The sequence below is a fragment of the Arabidopsis lyrata genome, assembly GCF_000004255.2.
Source record: "Arabidopsis lyrata subsp. lyrata unplaced genomic scaffold ARALYscaffold_7, whole genome shotgun sequence".
In the NCBI taxonomy this organism is placed as follows: domain Eukaryota; kingdom Viridiplantae; phylum Streptophyta; class Magnoliopsida; order Brassicales; family Brassicaceae; genus Arabidopsis; species Arabidopsis lyrata.
In genome coordinates this window covers 23,338,192-23,354,277 of record NW_003302549.1, presented here as the reverse complement: position 1 = coordinate 23,354,277, position 16,086 = coordinate 23,338,192, and the positions used below count along the sequence as shown (strand labels likewise).

Below are 16,086 nucleotides of genomic sequence, written 5' to 3'. Positions count from 1 at the left end.
TATAAACTTACTATACTAGTAATTGTATTGAAGTTTATGTAGTCAATATGCATCCTGAGAATTTAATATTGTCATATGTAAGCAGCCAGAAAAAGAAAACTTTCCCATATGTGTATTTTGAATAAAATAGGTTGAGTGTTGACTATTGACTAAGCTTTTTTGGTCTAGAACTAATTTTATTACAAGATATATATGTTATTTTTGTTTATACTAATTTGATAAATTTTCCGCCTCTAGATTTCGTTTGATTATTTGTTGTTAAATTTGAAAAATTAGGTTTTCAATAATATCAGAAAAAATTACTCAGTAATTAAGGCCATTTCTATCCACAATCTCTAAAGAGGATATCTCATAATTAAAAGATATAAAATAATAAAAAAGTATGAAATATGTTAGAAAAGGGTTCTCAAATGAGAAACTTGAAGAACCTTATGAGAGACTCAAAATCTTAGCTGCAACTTTGTCATTGGTTCAATTATTAAAAGAATTAAAATATAAATATAGAATTTGTTTATTTTTGAGAAACTCTTACCGTATCTCACGGATGCTGAAGCCCTAAATGAAACTTGAAAGTTAAAAGACATGTCCTGTTTATGGCTTGGAATATGTTCGATTTCTTCAGCTTTTAGTTTTTCTGATTTAATAAAAAGTGAAACCATATTTGAAACGATATATTGTTTAATAAAGTAACACATAAATAATATCATAGATTTTTTAATCATTGCACCCAATACATCTCTTACATGTAAGACGCGACCAACAAAACTGAAATCATTCTCCTAAAAATTAATCTTTCCATCAAAAGTCTGTCCAAATCCCCAATTTTTTGGCATCAAATTAATAAAATCTTTTGTAATCCCATCACTCGTTGTAACCCTTAACGATATACCCTGACCAGTTAACTTAACACCAGTGGTCCAATTCTGTCCCCAATTCTTTTTCATTGTTATCCACCCGGTTTTGTTTCCTTTAACTTGCACGAACTTAATATCTCCAGCTCCTCCTACATTGTATGGCAATATCATTAAGAAATAAGGGTTTCCTTTGGTTTCAAACTTGACACCACCAGTTTTTGCACAAGCAACACGTCTGTATCTAACTGGAACAACCCCAGCTTTGTACTGGGCGATCTTGAGGAACATTGGTAAGGAGAGATCAAAATGCTTTTGGGGTGGGTTGCACCAAACGCCGACGGTTTTGGTGTAATTTGGTGGACAGAAATTTGTAGCAGTGATCTTAATGGATCCGGGCAAACACCATTGTGGATTGTTCGCACACATGATCTCGTAACAAGCCCCACATGTGTACCCTTCATTGAAGAGTGCTGTGCTCAATGCCGCTGTGGCTAGACCATAGCCTTGTCTGAATAGATCACCATATCCACAAGCTCCCTCTATATTGAATAAAAATAAAATAAAAATGAATGTTTTAAGATTATTTATAATAACATGTTATCATATACTCGTACTTTTTATATAGAAAAACACTCGTAGTTTCTTTTAGTAAATGTAAATGCAATCGCAAACGCAAACGCAAAAGTAAGTATTTAAAACAATCGCAGCGTATACGATGTTTTGAAAACAAAACAAGAATTCAATAATTGGATTAATCAAGAAAAATATTAGTATTTTCACTTACGTTGAGTTTCTCCACCATGGATATCACCGTAAAATGTTGCTCGTGCGTCATACCAAGAAGTGTCGAGTCCGTTGGTTGGGCTTCCTACTACATCGTCAATCACGGGTGCTTCGGCTACATCACTAACCATCATCGCTCGATGACCATAACTCATGGACACGAACCATGTCGCCATTATTATCATAAAACATTCTACATATATCATTTTTCCTAAGAGTTTCATGATTATTATTCCCCTTGAATGATATTTTGCTTACTTAACTTTGATAGGTGATGAATATTGATGGGTGTGGTGGGTCTATATATAGGTAGATAAGAATCTTTCCAAATGTGAATATATTTACTAAGTAGACATAAATTAGTAATTGTATTGAAGTTTTTGTAGTCAATCTGCATCCTGAGAAGTGATAACATTGCCCTGTGTATTTTGAATAATATGGTACGATGTTAATAGGTTCAAAAAGTCATAAAATGTGGAGTGAAGTCTCATTTCTTTTTGACTACTTATTTAATGATGGTTTTTCATATTTAAAAGAATATGAAATATCCAATTTAAAATGTAAACCATTTTCAATATCAAGAAATTAAAACAAATGACGATTTGGTGTTGGATCTCGGACAACCTGGCCCGGCCCATTTCATTCTTAAACTCATAATCTGGTTAAAGTCCAAACACATGTAGGGGAAGAAGAGGCTATAAATTGGAAATGGATCTTTTTCCTCAGACATAAAATACCTATGAAAATTTATCTTCATTAGTGACCATATTGTTTTTCTCTGAAATCATCAAACCAATTATATGTCACAAGACTTCGTTAACTAATAACAACGGATTTTTTATATTACAAATTAATTAATAACAACGGATTGGAAATGTAATGGACATAGTTTTGTTAACTAATAACAACGGATTTCTTAGTTATTGCAAGTGTTAGCTAACAAAACTCAAATTCTTTTTCTAAAAATTAATCTTTCCATCAAAACTCTGTCCATTACATTTCCAATCCGGCGGGGTAACGTCAATAAACTCTTTCGTAATTCCATCACTTGTCGTAACCCTAAACGATAAACATTGTCCGGTCAACACAACACCAGTGCTCCAAATCTGTCCCCAATTCTTCTTCATCGCAATCCACTCGGTCCTCGTTCCCTTAATTTGCATGGCCCTAACATCTCCAGCTCCTCCTACATTGTACGGTAAGATCATTAAGAAATGAGGGTTTCCCTTGATTTCAAACTTGACACCTCCGATTTTCGCACAAGGAACACGTCTAAATTTAACCGGGACAACCCCGGCTTTGTATTTGGCAATTTTGAGGAACATTGGTTGCGAGAGATCAAAGTGTTTTTGTGGCGGGTTGCACCAACAGTCTTTGGGCTTGGAGAAATCTGGTGGACAGAAGTTTGTAGCTGTGATCTTGATGGAACCTGGCAAACACCATTGTGGAGCATCTACGCACTTGATCTCGAAACAAGCCCCACACCTTGAGCCGTTGTTAAATAGTGCGGTGCTTAGTGCTGCTGTCTCTAGACCATATCCTTGTTTGTGTAGATCACCATATCCACAAGCTCCCTCTATTAAATAGAAAAAAAAACTATGTATTACTTTCAAAAACAAAACTAATTATGTGAAGGAAAAAATTAATTAATTATGTGGCTTCGTTATTTTTCGTTTGCATGCATGTGTTTACTTGCGCGTTTGTAAATTATAATTATTATGAGTTTCGTTCTGTCAATAATATTTCTAAACTTTTTTGGTTAATTGTGTAAATGCATAAGCAAACAATATTAGTCTAGTGGTCAAAGATTCATGAGTATCATTTACTACGTACGTCTTCATGTTGGCTTTTGTATACGTCTAAACAATCTTAACATTTTTACAGGTCTCGAGATTTTTGAATTATTAGTATATATTTAGCTGCTTACGTTGAGTTTCTCCACCATTGATGTCACCGTAAAATGTGGCACGGCCATGACCCCAACCAGAATGCGGCCCAAGGCCGCCATGGGATGGATGGGCGCCATGGGATGGGTGGGCGCCATGGGAAGGTTGGGAGCCATGGGATGGGTGGACGCCATGGGAAGGGTGGGCACCATGGGAAGGGTGGGCACCAGTCATGGGTGGGCCGGTTCTTCCACCGGGTACGTGGGTTGCATGACCATGACCGTATGTCATAGGTGCTATCCATATCACCATTACCATCATCAAAATTTTTGCATATAATAATCTTTTTAAGAGTTCCATGACTTTATCTCTCTTTTATCAAATCTTATTAATTTTATTGACGATTATTGTTCATGAGAGAATGTAGGTATTTATAGCTAGGTAGAGAAATTTTGGGCTTCTCGATATTTTTGGGATTTAATTGAAATTCTACGATGTTGCTTAGACCAAGGAAGATGTTTTGTGGCTTCTTAGATACGACTGGATTCTAGAATCTCATTAAAGCTTTACCGTCAGGTCTATAACTTTGTATAGCCAACGTTTATGGTTCAGTACTAATATATTCTTAACATCTTATTTTTAATTAATTCTAGTCTGACTGTATTAATCTAAAACACAAGTTTGTTCCAAACAAAGTGGTTTTAGCAGATTAAGTCATGGAGAAGCAGAAAAAGATTTGGGTACGGATATTATGATAGGCCATTCATATAGCTCGTCTTTAGTGAGAATTTGGAGTGATTAGACTTTCATCTGAAATTGTTTTTCTGAAAATGAGAAGAAAATTTCCATGAAGACATTATTAGCATTGGAAAGACGAAATATTGAGACTAGATTCTTTTCTTTTGGTAAAAATGTAAATATCGTTAAAAGTGAATTGTTTAGGTTTTACAAAAGCAAAACCTATATATACCTCGGTTCTTTGACAAAAATTATATTAAAACATGGAAGCAAAAACTTCAGTCCATCGATAGGGTGTTAAATTTTTAGTTTATGATTTCTCAAGATGAATGGATAAGGATCTTGAAAAACCGAAAAATATACTCCCTCCGTTTTAGTTTAGTTGTCGTTTGAGATTTAAATTTTGTTTCATAATAGTTATCGTTTTAGGTTTTCAATGCAAATGTTTTGTAAAAATTCCAGTTTTATCTCTATTGTTTTAATGTTTTGACCAATGAAAAAATTATAAAATATCTTAATGAAAGGTAAAACATAAAATTTAATGGTTTTCTTAATTTGTGTGAGAAAACCTTAAACGACAACTAAAACGAAACGGAGGGAGTAAGAGATTGAGAAAACCTTTCAGCAAAGACCACCAGAAATATGAGAAACGGTTAGTTAATGATTCTGCTAATTACATAATAACTATACTATACCAAGAATTAAACAATCTACCATTAATACATGCATCAGCATCGTCGTAACAAAATAAATAAAGCTGAGTTTTTGGGGACAAAGCAAAGTCGGCGGCTAGCAGTGAGTGAGTTCGTCGTGCATAGACTATGTGAAAAAACGTGGGCTACTTCATACAAGGACAATTTCGTAATTTTCCAATATTTCCAACGAATTCTCCGTTTTACCCTTTAACCGAAACTCTTTCTATAAACTGTTAACATTTCTTCTTCTTCTTCCTCGTCGTTTCTTCTCCTTTCTCAAGAGAACAACTTCTTCACTACGAATCTTCGGAGGTAAATCTCGATCTCTCTTCACAATTCTTGAGCTACATTGTTGATTCTTCTCAAGAATCTCTAGCTGAATCTTATATAATCTCTCTCTGAATCGTTCTTATAGATCGGTTCTTTCTGTTTCTGAAATTTCTATTGAGTATTCTCGAAATGTGTATAGATCCTGTGTTAATCTTAGTTTCTGAATATCGATTTCTTCGAAATTAGGCTAGATTTGTGTTTAGATCCGTGTGATTTGAGTGATTTTTGTGTGTTTGTTTGGATCAGATCGAAATCATGAGTAGTTTTTTGCTTGCACACCAAGTGTTCGACGTTTTTCCTAGTATATATAGTCCAGATCTGAGCTCCTAATGTAGATCTGTGTTGATATTTGTTCTTAATTTGAATTTTGCAGAGAAAAAATATGGTGAAGATCTGTTGTATTGGAGCTGGATATGTCGGTGGACCAACAATGGCAGTGATTGCATTGAAATGTCCAGATATTGAAGTAGCAGTTGTTGATATCTCTGTTCCTAGGATCGATGCTTGGAATAGTGATCAGCTTCCGATTTACGAGCCAGGTCTTGACGATATTGTTAACCAATGTAGAGGGAAGAATCTTTTCTTTAGTACTGATGTGGAGAAACATGTTAGAGAAGCTGATATTGTTTTTGTCTCTGTTAACACACCGACTAAAACGACTGGTCTTGGAGCTGGGAAAGCTGCGGATCTCACTTATTGGGAGAGTGCTGCTCGTATGATCGCGGATGTATCGGTTTCTGATAAGATTGTTGTTGAGAAATCGACTGTTCCGGTCAAGACAGCTGAAGCTATTGAGAAGATTTTGATGCATAATAGTAAAGGGATCAAGTTTCAGATTCTTTCGAATCCGGAGTTTCTTGCAGAAGGAACTGCTATCGCTGATCTTTTTAACCCTGACCGTGTCTTGATCGGTGGGCGAGAAACACCTGAAGGATTCAAAGCTGTTCAGACACTTAAGGAGGTTTATGCTAATTGGGTTCCTGAAGACCAAATCATCACAACAAATCTCTGGTCTGCGGAGCTTTCTAAGTTGGCTGCAAATGCTTTCTTGGCTCAGAGGATTTCGTCAGTCAATGCCATGTCTGCTCTCTGTGAATCCACCGGTGCTGATGTTACTCAAGTGTCTTACGCTGTTGGTACTGATTCAAGAATCGGTTCCAAATTCTTGAACGCTAGTGTTGGATTCGGCGGTTCCTGTTTCCAGAAGGACATTCTGAATCTCGTCTACATCTGTCAATGCAACGGCCTTCCAGAAGTGGCGGAATACTGGAAACAAGTGATCAAGATCAATGATTACCAAAAGAACCGGTTCGTGAACAGAATCGTATCCTCTATGTTCAACACTGTCTCCAACAAGAAGGTTGCGATCCTCGGATTCGCATTCAAGAAAGACACAGGTGACACAAGGGAAACACCTGCCATTGATGTGTGTAAAGGTCTGTTAGGAGACAAAGCGCTAATCAGTATCTATGATCCTCAAGTCACAGAGAAACAGATTATGAGAGATCTCGCGATGAAAAAGTTTGACTGGGACCATCCTCTTCACTTGCAGCCAATGAGTCCAACCACAGTGACACAAGTGAGTGTGACTTGGGACGCATATGCAGCTACAAAAGACGCACACGCGGTTTGCATTTTGACTGAGTGGGACGAGTTTAAATCGTTAGATTACCAGAAGATCTTCGACAACATGCAGAAACCAGCTTTTATCTTCGATGGAAGAAACATTATGAATGTTAACAAGTTAAGAGAGATTGGTTTCATCGTTTACTCCATTGGTAAGCCACTCGACCCATGGCTCAAGGACATGCCTGCCTTTGTCTAATCACAAGGCAAAAACTTGTCGATTCTTGTTTCTTACTTCATTGTTTGTGCTTTTTTGCTTTCATTTTCATATAAATTTTAGTCTCAAGATTCGATTTGTGAAGTCTTGAAGAGTTGTTTTTTACATTTTACTATTGTGTTTGTTATGTTAAGCTCTTATCATTGTGTGTTTCACATTTTGTCAAGAGCTCGTATAATTGTTGTTTCCTTAGAAAAGCAATAAAGTTTAGTTTTCAATTCAAAGTCAAATAAAATTGAACTTGTTTATCAAATTCTATGATTCGAATAATAATAATAATAATCTCTTAAGATCGCATCTGAAAATACTGGAACAACGGACTTATTGAGTTGACCAAGAAAAAAAAAAACTTATTGAGTTAACCAGACTTGAATTATAAGTAACCAAATTTCGAAGCTTTTAAACTACAGACTCCGATTCTATATTAAACTATTTTTGTTGTTTGCGAAGTTAAAAAACTAAATAAACAGTGTTATTTTTTTCTTACTTGTGGTAAAATTCATAATTGTGAATAAGCTAGTCTATAGTGAGAGTGTAATGGATGAACGTGGGACAGAACATGCGAGTGGTTGCTTGCACGAATTTATTGCAACTCATATGTAATGTGATAATGAGATATCTTTTTGTTTTATTTTATAGCTTCGTATAATCATCTCAACAAAAATTATATGTTTTTTTTTTGATTTGTGAATCATATTTTATTATTAAAAAGCTTGAGGTTCACAACAAATAAATAGCAGTTTTATCATTTATCTAAACATAGTTTTTCTTTTGTTGCGAAATTATATAAACATTGTAACATCAGTATATAATTCATATGATACATACATGTTAACAATATATAATTTATTCCTTCCGTTTCAAAATATAGGATGTTTTAAAATTTTGTTGTTTTATTTGAGAAGTTATGATCATGTATATTCGTGATTTAAAAAAAAACATCATATAATTTGGAAACATAATATTTATTGGATGTGATACCTATGCAAAAAAATTTTATTCAGAAACTAATAAAATATTAAAAATTAATAACAAATCACTTCTATTTGAATTTTTTTTTAAATACACCATAAATATTAGGTTTAATAAAGGTTTTTTTTTTGTCAACAACTTTATTAGATTGACTCAAATAAGCCAATGCTGAAGAATATTGTTTACATAGGTAGTAAGATGCAGTTGGGTACGAATGGTCGTGCCAATTTATCCGCCTTCACATTTGCATTTCGATAAACTAAAGATAAAGAAAATGAATCAAACTCTTTCTTGTCACTCTGAATCGCCTCCAAGTATGTCACGAACGCTAGCCACTCTTGCAGGAAAGACACCATTTTCACCAGGTCGGAACAGTCTGTAAAGAAAACTAATTTTCTTTTGTCTTGGCCGATCATACATCTCATCGCCCAGATTAATGCTTCTACCTCTGCATGTAGTGAGGTTAAACTTCTTCGAATATTTGCAACACCCATGTCTTGCGTTCCTTCATTTGGGTAAGAACAACACCATCTTAATTCAGAAAACGATCACTTTTTTCTCCAAAAACCGTCTATGAAACACCGATATCCTGATCTGTACTGCTATGTATGTTCAACTCTAGAATGATGGTGAGTATTCGCCACCACCGTTTCGAGGTTGTCATCCGAGATTTCTACCTAAGCCAATTGCCAGACTTGCTCTTCATTTTCTGTCAACCTTAGAATCTCAGGTGCACTTTTGTCCATGTTATTAAAAATCTTGTCATTCCTGGCATTCCATAAGTACCAAATAATCTAAGGGAACGCCGATGTGTATATCAGATGTTGTTCGCCAAAATAAAAAATCCATATTTACATAGAGAGAGCCTGATGGGAAAATGTTGGGTGCCGTTGGAATCTGTGATAAAGCCCATGTCTGACGTGCATGTGGGCATTCAAAAAGGACATTGTTAATTGTCTCTTTAGGTTGCCCACATCTATCATATCCTATATCGCAATTAATACCTCATCTACGAAGATTCGAGGTAACCGCAACACACCCAGTTAAGACTTACCACATAAAAGTTTAATGGGATAAGAGTTTGTAAATCATTTAGTATATTTTCTAAACTTATAATAACCCTTCAATTCATAAACTTATATTTTGTGATATTTTTGGATTATAGGAGTAATTTTGGAACTAAACATAAAATTGTATTTATTATAAAAATAAATTGGTAATTTAAATAAATAGATTTTAGTTGTAAGAAAATAGAACTAATAGAATACCACAAAAAATGCAAATCTAGATTTGGTACAAATTTGATATAATTGAAAATTTATGCAAAAATGGTAACAACAAAATACACTTTTTAATTAATAAAAATAAATTTATATAAGGTAATAATATTTTCCAATCTCACATATTTTATAGGTTTAGAATCAAATCTTCCTTAATTTTTTTTTTCTTACACTAATCAAAACTTTAAAGCATAACTTATTAAAGGTAAGGAAACAATACAAAATGAAAAAGTTATAAAAAAGATATACATTTTTTTTTAAAGATCTACATTTACTAAAGGTAAGGAAACAATACAAAAAAAAATATAAAAAGAAGTTATTTATTGATGTATATTAACATTGACCAAACAAAATTGGGTATATATATCTATACTATTAATTGGGAATCATTCTAACTTAACTAACCTTATAAAGTGTAAAAAATTATAATAGAATGCCATTGGAAAATTTTAAACCTACGACTAAATAACCAAATTCGTCAGAGGGTATAATGGACAATTTCCAGGGCAATTACACGCGGATCTTGGAGCCATTACCAGCGGATCTTGGAGCCACCAGTCGGATCTTCATCCAGAAGTGCATAATGAGCTTACTGGGCTTAGTCAAGCTGGGCCTTTATATTTCTCTCGCATTTAGTACTCCGATCTGCATTAAAACAAAACATAAAATTAGATTCGTGCATATAAAGATATTTTCCATAACAAACAAACCTATACATTCAAATTAACCATTAACCAAGAAAGATATTTCAATAACAACTCAATCCCATATATTTAGATGATTCAAAGAAAACTTATCTCTTAATATTCGATTTCCTTGATTAGTTATTAGTTTTCTCGGACCTATAAAGATATTTTCCATAAAAAACAAACCTATACATTCAAATTAACCAAACCGATATTTCAATAACAACTCAATCCCATATATTTAGATGATTCAAAGAAAACTTATCTCTTAATATTCGATTTCCTTGATTAGTTATTAGTTTTCGTGGACCTATAACAAACTCTATATATTCATATCCGAATAAATTAAGCATATACCTTAACTATTCTTATTCTCAAATCTTATCTTAGGCGGTAATTTTCTAAATCCTAAGCAACCCTAGATGTCCTCCATCTCTTATAAATATAGAAATCAAACGTTAACGACATTCTCAATACTCACTAAGCTATCAAACCCAAAGCATACCTCTCAAACAATGGCTCTTCCCATCACCGAACTTAATGCAGTCAAACCATTCAAGACTCAATGGAAGATCCAAGTGAAAATCGTCCATTCATGGACTCAATACACCCAATACTCTGGGGAGACTGTCGAGATGGTTCTTGCTGATACATCTGTAAGTATCTTTTTACCAATAGTATAGATTTACTCTTTTAATGGTTATGTGTTCATCTAATGTTAAATTCTCTTAATTTGCTAAATACAGGGTACCTTGATTCATGCAACTGTCAAGAAACAGCAAGTCAACAAGTTTCAAAGGCTCATCACAACTGGAGAGTGGAGAACTGCGGAAAATTTTACAGTTGCAAAATCTACTGGAAAGTACCGGCCAACCAGACTTCCATTCAAGATGAACCTCAATAATCGGATTAGAAGGAAATTAATCGAATTAGGTGGAGAGTAATCGGGTGACTGATTTTTATAAGGGATTAGTCATTAATCGAGGCAGAGAGGGTGGGCCTAGCGATTAAGCGGGGAATAATCGGGCTAGACGGAGATTTTTAGAACAGGGATTTTACCTATCATACATGAAAGATAAATAATATTCAGCATTGGACTAAAGAAATGGGTTGAATATTTTTGATTATATATAGCACTTAAAAAGAGTCCATATATGGCCCGAGTTTCTGATACAAAGAAAAGTATCGATTTGCTTGGGTCTTGACGGATACGTCCAAACTCCTCTAAGGCTTCTCTTTCAAACTAGTATTAGACAAGTACATATGAAATGATTTTTTCTTCTAGAAGATGTAATTCTTATAATGTTATCATGACCCATGCTATACAGAACGGGGTTTAATATTTTTTATGAATTAAATTGTATATTTTGTTTGAATTATGTAAGAAATAATATAGTGTAATAGTATAGTATAAAAGGGAATATATCATAATATTCTATGTTTATTACTATTTAGATATAATGTTGTATATTTCATTTGACGATGGTTGTATATTTTGTTTGTAGAACTAAATAAAATATATGATTATATATGATTAATTTTAGATCTATTTTCCTTATCATATTTGGTTATTTTATTATAGGAATTAAATGTTGTTGAATCGTAACTTGATTGAAAAACATGACTTGGTAATAAATAAAGAGAGAATAAAGTTGAAGGAGAGAGGAAGTATAATGCTATTATCTAGCACGGGGTATAATCCTCAATTATTTTCCAATCTCCTTTCTTCACATACCTTTGGAATTTGCGGATATGTTCTTTTTTGATGCATGCTTGAATTTTGTTACCCTGTAATTAAAATAAGATGAGTTAAAACTTGCGACACATATATTACAAAGAGAATTGCATAAAATTTCAATAGTACTTACAACCTCATCTTCCAAAATCATTTCCAATGACATGCCAGAACCTTTTGTAAATTGAATCCAGGAATCACTACAAAAAAAGTGAGCATTGATAGCAGTTCACAATAGCACGGTTTCACTAATTGCTATGAATGATTGATTTGAGATTTTGATTTTGAATAATTTCTATCAATAGCATTTAATAAACGCTATAATAGAAAATCAATAAGCGGGAAGTTAAAATCACGTATTCCGTCAATACTTAGCCAAAAAATTTAGATAGCCGCGAACACTTTAGTTTTTCTTCTTTTCTCAAAGACCTAAACAAATTATCTCAGAGACTAGAAAAAAAAAAAACTCTTAGGCTCACTAACAAATCTCGTCGCTTCCACCGTTGAAGCTAGTTGCAGCCTCTTCCTGTATCCTCGCCGTCACCGCCACTGTGGCTGACCGTCTCTCCCCACCCTCCTCCTCCAGTTTCCTTTCTCTCGAATCAACTCAGCCAAACCCTAACTCCCCTCCAATGGCTTCCGCCGCTGCCGCCACCACCAAATTAAATAGACGCAACCGAAACCCCACATCTGTGCCTATCAATCCCGATCTATTTCTCACGATGAAGTTTCAATCTACCGTGGAGGAGAATCGCTTTGGGAACAGAGAAGATGAATTCAAGTAGAGAAAGGGATGATTCGAAGAGTTTTAGATCGGGAAGTAGAGAGAGAGAGAGGACATGGTAATGGTGGTGATGGACGGATTAATATACTTCGATAAGTAGAGATTCAATGACTCTTCTTCTTCTCCTTCTTCATCCTCGCAAAATGGTAAGCCATCTCAATTAGGGATTTTAGCTTTCTTTAATTTGGAAATTGGAAAACCAAAAAGGTATTCTTCATTAGGAGAAAACTGTAAACTGTAAGCTTCAAATCCAAAAAGAAAACTCTTTGTATCTAGAGATGGAGCTCGTGTGTGAAACTCTTTCTATTAAATTATCATTTTGATTTCTAAAGTGTTGCAGCTGGAACTTGTACGATTTGAGAGAGACTTGTTGAATATCTCGAGTGGTGGAACCGTAAAAAAATGTAAGATTACTTCAATACTAAGTTCTAACACATGATGTGTCTATATTTGCTCTTCGGATTTAGTAACTTCATTTATTTGAACTTTTTAGTGTAGGTAAATGAACAATAGGAAGCAAGCTGCGAACGAGAATGCTCGTAATGAAAATAAGAAAGTCGTGTCTTCACCTACACGGCTACACCTGTTGAAAAGCCTGAAGCTCCTGAGACATGCACTAGTAGTCCAACATGAGATTAGTCGGAGAGAAGTGAATCAAAAGATTCTGATGATTTAATGTGATTTTATTATTTAAAGGAGAGGATTTTGGAAGGTACTTTCTTGTTACTGCTAGCCTTTGTGTTTGATTTCTTATTTTGCAGCTTGTATAAGGGTCTTGCTCCACGTTGGCTGTGAAGTTGATGATCTTCAGGTTTGGCTACACATTGTCTATTTGAATTTTAGTGCTTGGTTTGGTTAATTTCTCCGTTTGATATTATGGATTTTTTGTGGATGACTTGATGGTTGGCAAAATAAAGAACAAGGAAGGATAATTCAGGTGCTTTTGATATTTCTAACATCTTAATTAGTTTTACATTTTGATAAAAACATAGGTTGTCTTTTGTAGATATGTATTCTCTTTGTGATATGCAGAGATTAGTTTATAAGACAAGTGGAAATAATGTTAATACTTTGCTGCTCCAAATACCTATGCTTTAATGTTATTACAGATAGATGAGCAGAATATACAAGAACAGGTAGTGGAAATCAATTCTTCTTCATCTTTAGGAGCTGTTAAGAAAGAGGTGGGACATGTTGAGGACGAATGCTCACGAAAGAGGTAGTCTTTTAAGAATATAAATACCTTGCTCTTTTCTTTTCTTTATTCTGATGATTTTAAAACTGTTGTGTTTTTTATGGTGTGGTGTGTTTACTTTAGGTAGAACTATTTGCAACTAATGATTTCACCATGTTTTGTGATCTCGTTATTTGGTTTATATACATGGATTAGTTTAGCATCCTCTTTGTTTAATATTATTACCATGAGCTTCATCACCACTATTGGGTTTGAATCTCTTTACCATGTAAAAAAATTAGAGACTGATATATGTATGAGTTATCTCTTTATTTTCTTCTAGATGTCTCTCTGAGTTTGTTAAATTTTTGGCGTTTGATGCAGCATTGATTTTAAGATAAAAACTATTGAGGAAACAAGATTGAAGACTGTGATATATGTTGATGTTTTTGTACACATGCTTACAGAGATTATGGACGGGGATGATATGGGAAGGCGAAACATATAAATGAGATTGAAGTTTATCTTTATGATGTTAGCTTTATTTTGTTTAAAACTTTGTATGATGTTATGTAAGAAATTGTTAATGTAGTAATACTTTTAGTAATATATTTATTTTACTAAATGTGTGCTATAATATAGTATATTGCAGCATTCTATTACCCCTATAATTGAACGATCTATAATAGCATGTCAGAAAACGCTATCGTATGGGTGTCCTCTACCATAGCTGACGAGAACATAGCGTTTGTGAATTCGCTATCTATAACGTAAGATAGCATATTTTTAGCGCTAACAATGAACAAATTTCTTGTAGTGAATGAAGTATCTTAACTTAAATACATCAAGAAGTCTTGAAAGGCTTCAAGTTGTTGACAGGAGTGTAGCGACTAATCATAGCTAAATTCTGCTAAAACAATTTGGCAGGATATAAAAGAGAGACTCTGATGATTATGGTGACAAAGGTAGTATTATGGTAAAGCTAAGATGGTTATTTATAGGTAAAGGTCGTCGTTTATGATATTAGGAGATTTAGAAATATATTAGTTAGACTAAATTAGTGAGATAATATTTAAGAAAAGGTATATTCTAGATTAGTTGGAATATAGAATCACAACTAATATAAGAGATATATTTGACAATATTTGGAAAGGATTTTAAGAAAACTGAATAAGAGATTATATTGATGTGTGATTAAGCTAACCAAAACATTTTCTTTATAGGAAACAGAATATTTAAAAAAAATCTACAATTGACGATAAATGATTATAAGGTAACTGAATATATTCTCAAAGATTAAAAATCGTGATTATACGAATTTATATCTAAACAAAATATAACAACCAACAATATTTAGAAAGAATTTTAAGGAAACTGAATAACAGATTAAATTTGATGTGTGATTAAGCTTAAAAAAAATATAACTGATTCGTGAATACTTTTTTGATACGTGAAGAACAACTTTTTCTTTATAAATTCGAATTATATCTAAACAAAATCTTTTTAATATCTTTAAACCCGTTTGACCCATTGACCCGTTTTTTAATGAATTGCTTAATATTAGTGACATGGAATTAAAATGATTATGATTAGAGATCTCTAATCGTATATATTGTAATTTTTTACTAAATCAATGTTACGACTTATAGGATATACTTCCCAAATAATAATATAGGATTTCTAACTAAAATATTATATTTTTTTGAAAGAAAAGAGTATTGTTCATTGGAGTGTGACACCTATCACCTATGTACCTTGTTTGAAAAATCGCTAGGCGCTAGTCGGGCGTTCGGTATGGGCCCAGCGATTAATCGAAAAATCGGATTAAAATCGGAGATTAGTTTTAGGGTTATTTTAGTATTTTAAAAATATATTAATCTAATATTGTTTTCAAAATTGTAATAAACACATAAAATATATATTTTAAGGCAAATTTTTATGATTTATTATTAAAAATTATGACTTTTATTAAAAATTTGAACATAAATTATTATAAAACATCACAAACTTCCAATTCAAATGTTTAAATAACAAAAAAAAAAAGAGTTGTTTTATACTTTCAATCAAAAAATAATCGGGATATGTAAGAATAGGCGGAAAATAATCGGATTAGGCGGCGGAGAGTAATCGGGTAACTGATTTTTTTAAGGGATTAGTCATTAATCGAGGCGGAGAAGGTGGGTCTAGGGATTAAGCGGGGAGTAATCGGGCGAGGCGGGGATTTTTAGAACAGGGCCTATGTAAAACAGATTATTGAAAACAAAAGAAATATCTTAGTAAAAATGGTTATTGAAGCAATATATATCTAAAGTCCTTAAGAACAAAT

General features: G+C 33.4%; 3 protein-coding genes and 2 long non-coding RNA genes across 7 annotated transcripts; 2 read left to right on the top strand and 3 right to left on the bottom strand.

Moving 5' to 3' along the window:
- Positions 1 to 6: 6 nt before the first annotated feature.
- On the bottom strand, positions 7 to 2,155 carry LOC9304803 (expansin-A25). The gene is made up of 2 exons (XM_002868685.2): positions 1,639 to 2,155; positions 7 to 1,393 (listed from the first exon to the last, which is right to left on the bottom strand). Exons 1-2 carry the CDS (start codon positions 1,859 to 1,861, stop codon positions 780 to 782), a joined length of 837 nt encoding a protein of 278 aa, XP_002868731.1. The 5' UTR covers positions 1,862 to 2,155; the 3' UTR covers positions 7 to 779.
- Positions 2,156 to 2,421: 266 nt separating this feature from the next.
- Positions 2,422 to 4,104, bottom strand: LOC9306866 (expansin-A24). Its single transcript, XM_002868684.2, has 2 exons — positions 3,565 to 4,104; positions 2,422 to 3,213 (listed from the first exon to the last, which is right to left on the bottom strand). The coding sequence occupies exons 1-2, from the start codon at positions 3,881 to 3,883 to the stop codon at positions 2,597 to 2,599; spliced, it is 936 nt and encodes a 311-aa protein (XP_002868730.1). The 5' UTR covers positions 3,884 to 4,104; the 3' UTR covers positions 2,422 to 2,596.
- Positions 4,105 to 5,170: 1,066 nt separating this feature from the next.
- LOC9306865 (UDP-glucose 6-dehydrogenase 4) lies at positions 5,171 to 7,353 on the top strand. The gene is made up of 2 exons (XM_002870749.2): positions 5,171 to 5,268; positions 5,660 to 7,353. The coding sequence occupies exon 2, from the start codon at positions 5,669 to 5,671 to the stop codon at positions 7,109 to 7,111; it is 1,443 nt and encodes a 480-aa protein (XP_002870795.1). The 5' UTR covers positions 5,171 to 5,268; positions 5,660 to 5,668; the 3' UTR covers positions 7,112 to 7,353.
- Positions 7,354 to 9,756: 2,403 nt separating this feature from the next.
- Positions 9,757 to 10,708, bottom strand: LOC110226286. Its single transcript, XR_002330355.1, has 2 exons — positions 10,573 to 10,708; positions 9,757 to 10,026 (listed from the first exon to the last, which is right to left on the bottom strand). It is a non-coding gene; the product is annotated as an uncharacterized LOC110226286 (long non-coding RNA).
- Positions 10,709 to 12,922: 2,214 nt separating this feature from the next.
- Positions 12,923 to 14,235, top strand: LOC110226289. 3 transcript variants are annotated; one of them, XR_002330361.1, is made up of 6 exons: positions 12,923 to 12,990; positions 13,085 to 13,263; positions 13,348 to 13,397; positions 13,504 to 13,523; positions 13,696 to 13,805; positions 14,145 to 14,235. It is a non-coding gene; the product is annotated as an uncharacterized LOC110226289 (long non-coding RNA). The 3 variants fall into 3 exon arrangements; XR_002330362.1 differs by lacking the exon at positions 13,504 to 13,523; XR_002330360.1 differs by having other exon boundaries at positions 13,348 to 13,523.
- The last annotated feature ends 1,851 nt before the right edge of the window (positions 14,236 to 16,086 follow it).

Bases quoted from the DNA above. Each gene is read 5' to 3' on its own strand.
- LOC9304803 (XM_002868685.2), bottom strand. From the start codon at position 1,861: ATGAAACTCTTAGGAAAAATGATATATGTAGAATGTTTTATGATAATA. The intron at 1,394-1,638 runs GTAAGTGAAAAT...TATTCAATATAG, and splicing joins CCATGGTGGAGAAACTCAAC to AGGGAGCTTGTGGATATGGT.
- LOC9306866 (XM_002868684.2), bottom strand. From the start codon at position 3,883: ATGGAACTCTTAAAAAGATTATTATATGCAAAAATTTTGATGATGGTA. The intron at 3,214-3,564 runs GTAAGCAGCTAA...TCTATTTAATAG, and splicing joins CAATGGTGGAGAAACTCAAC to AGGGAGCTTGTGGATATGGT.
- LOC9306865 (XM_002870749.2), top strand. From the start codon at position 5,669: ATGGTGAAGATCTGTTGTATTGGAGCTGGATATGTCGGTGGACCAACA.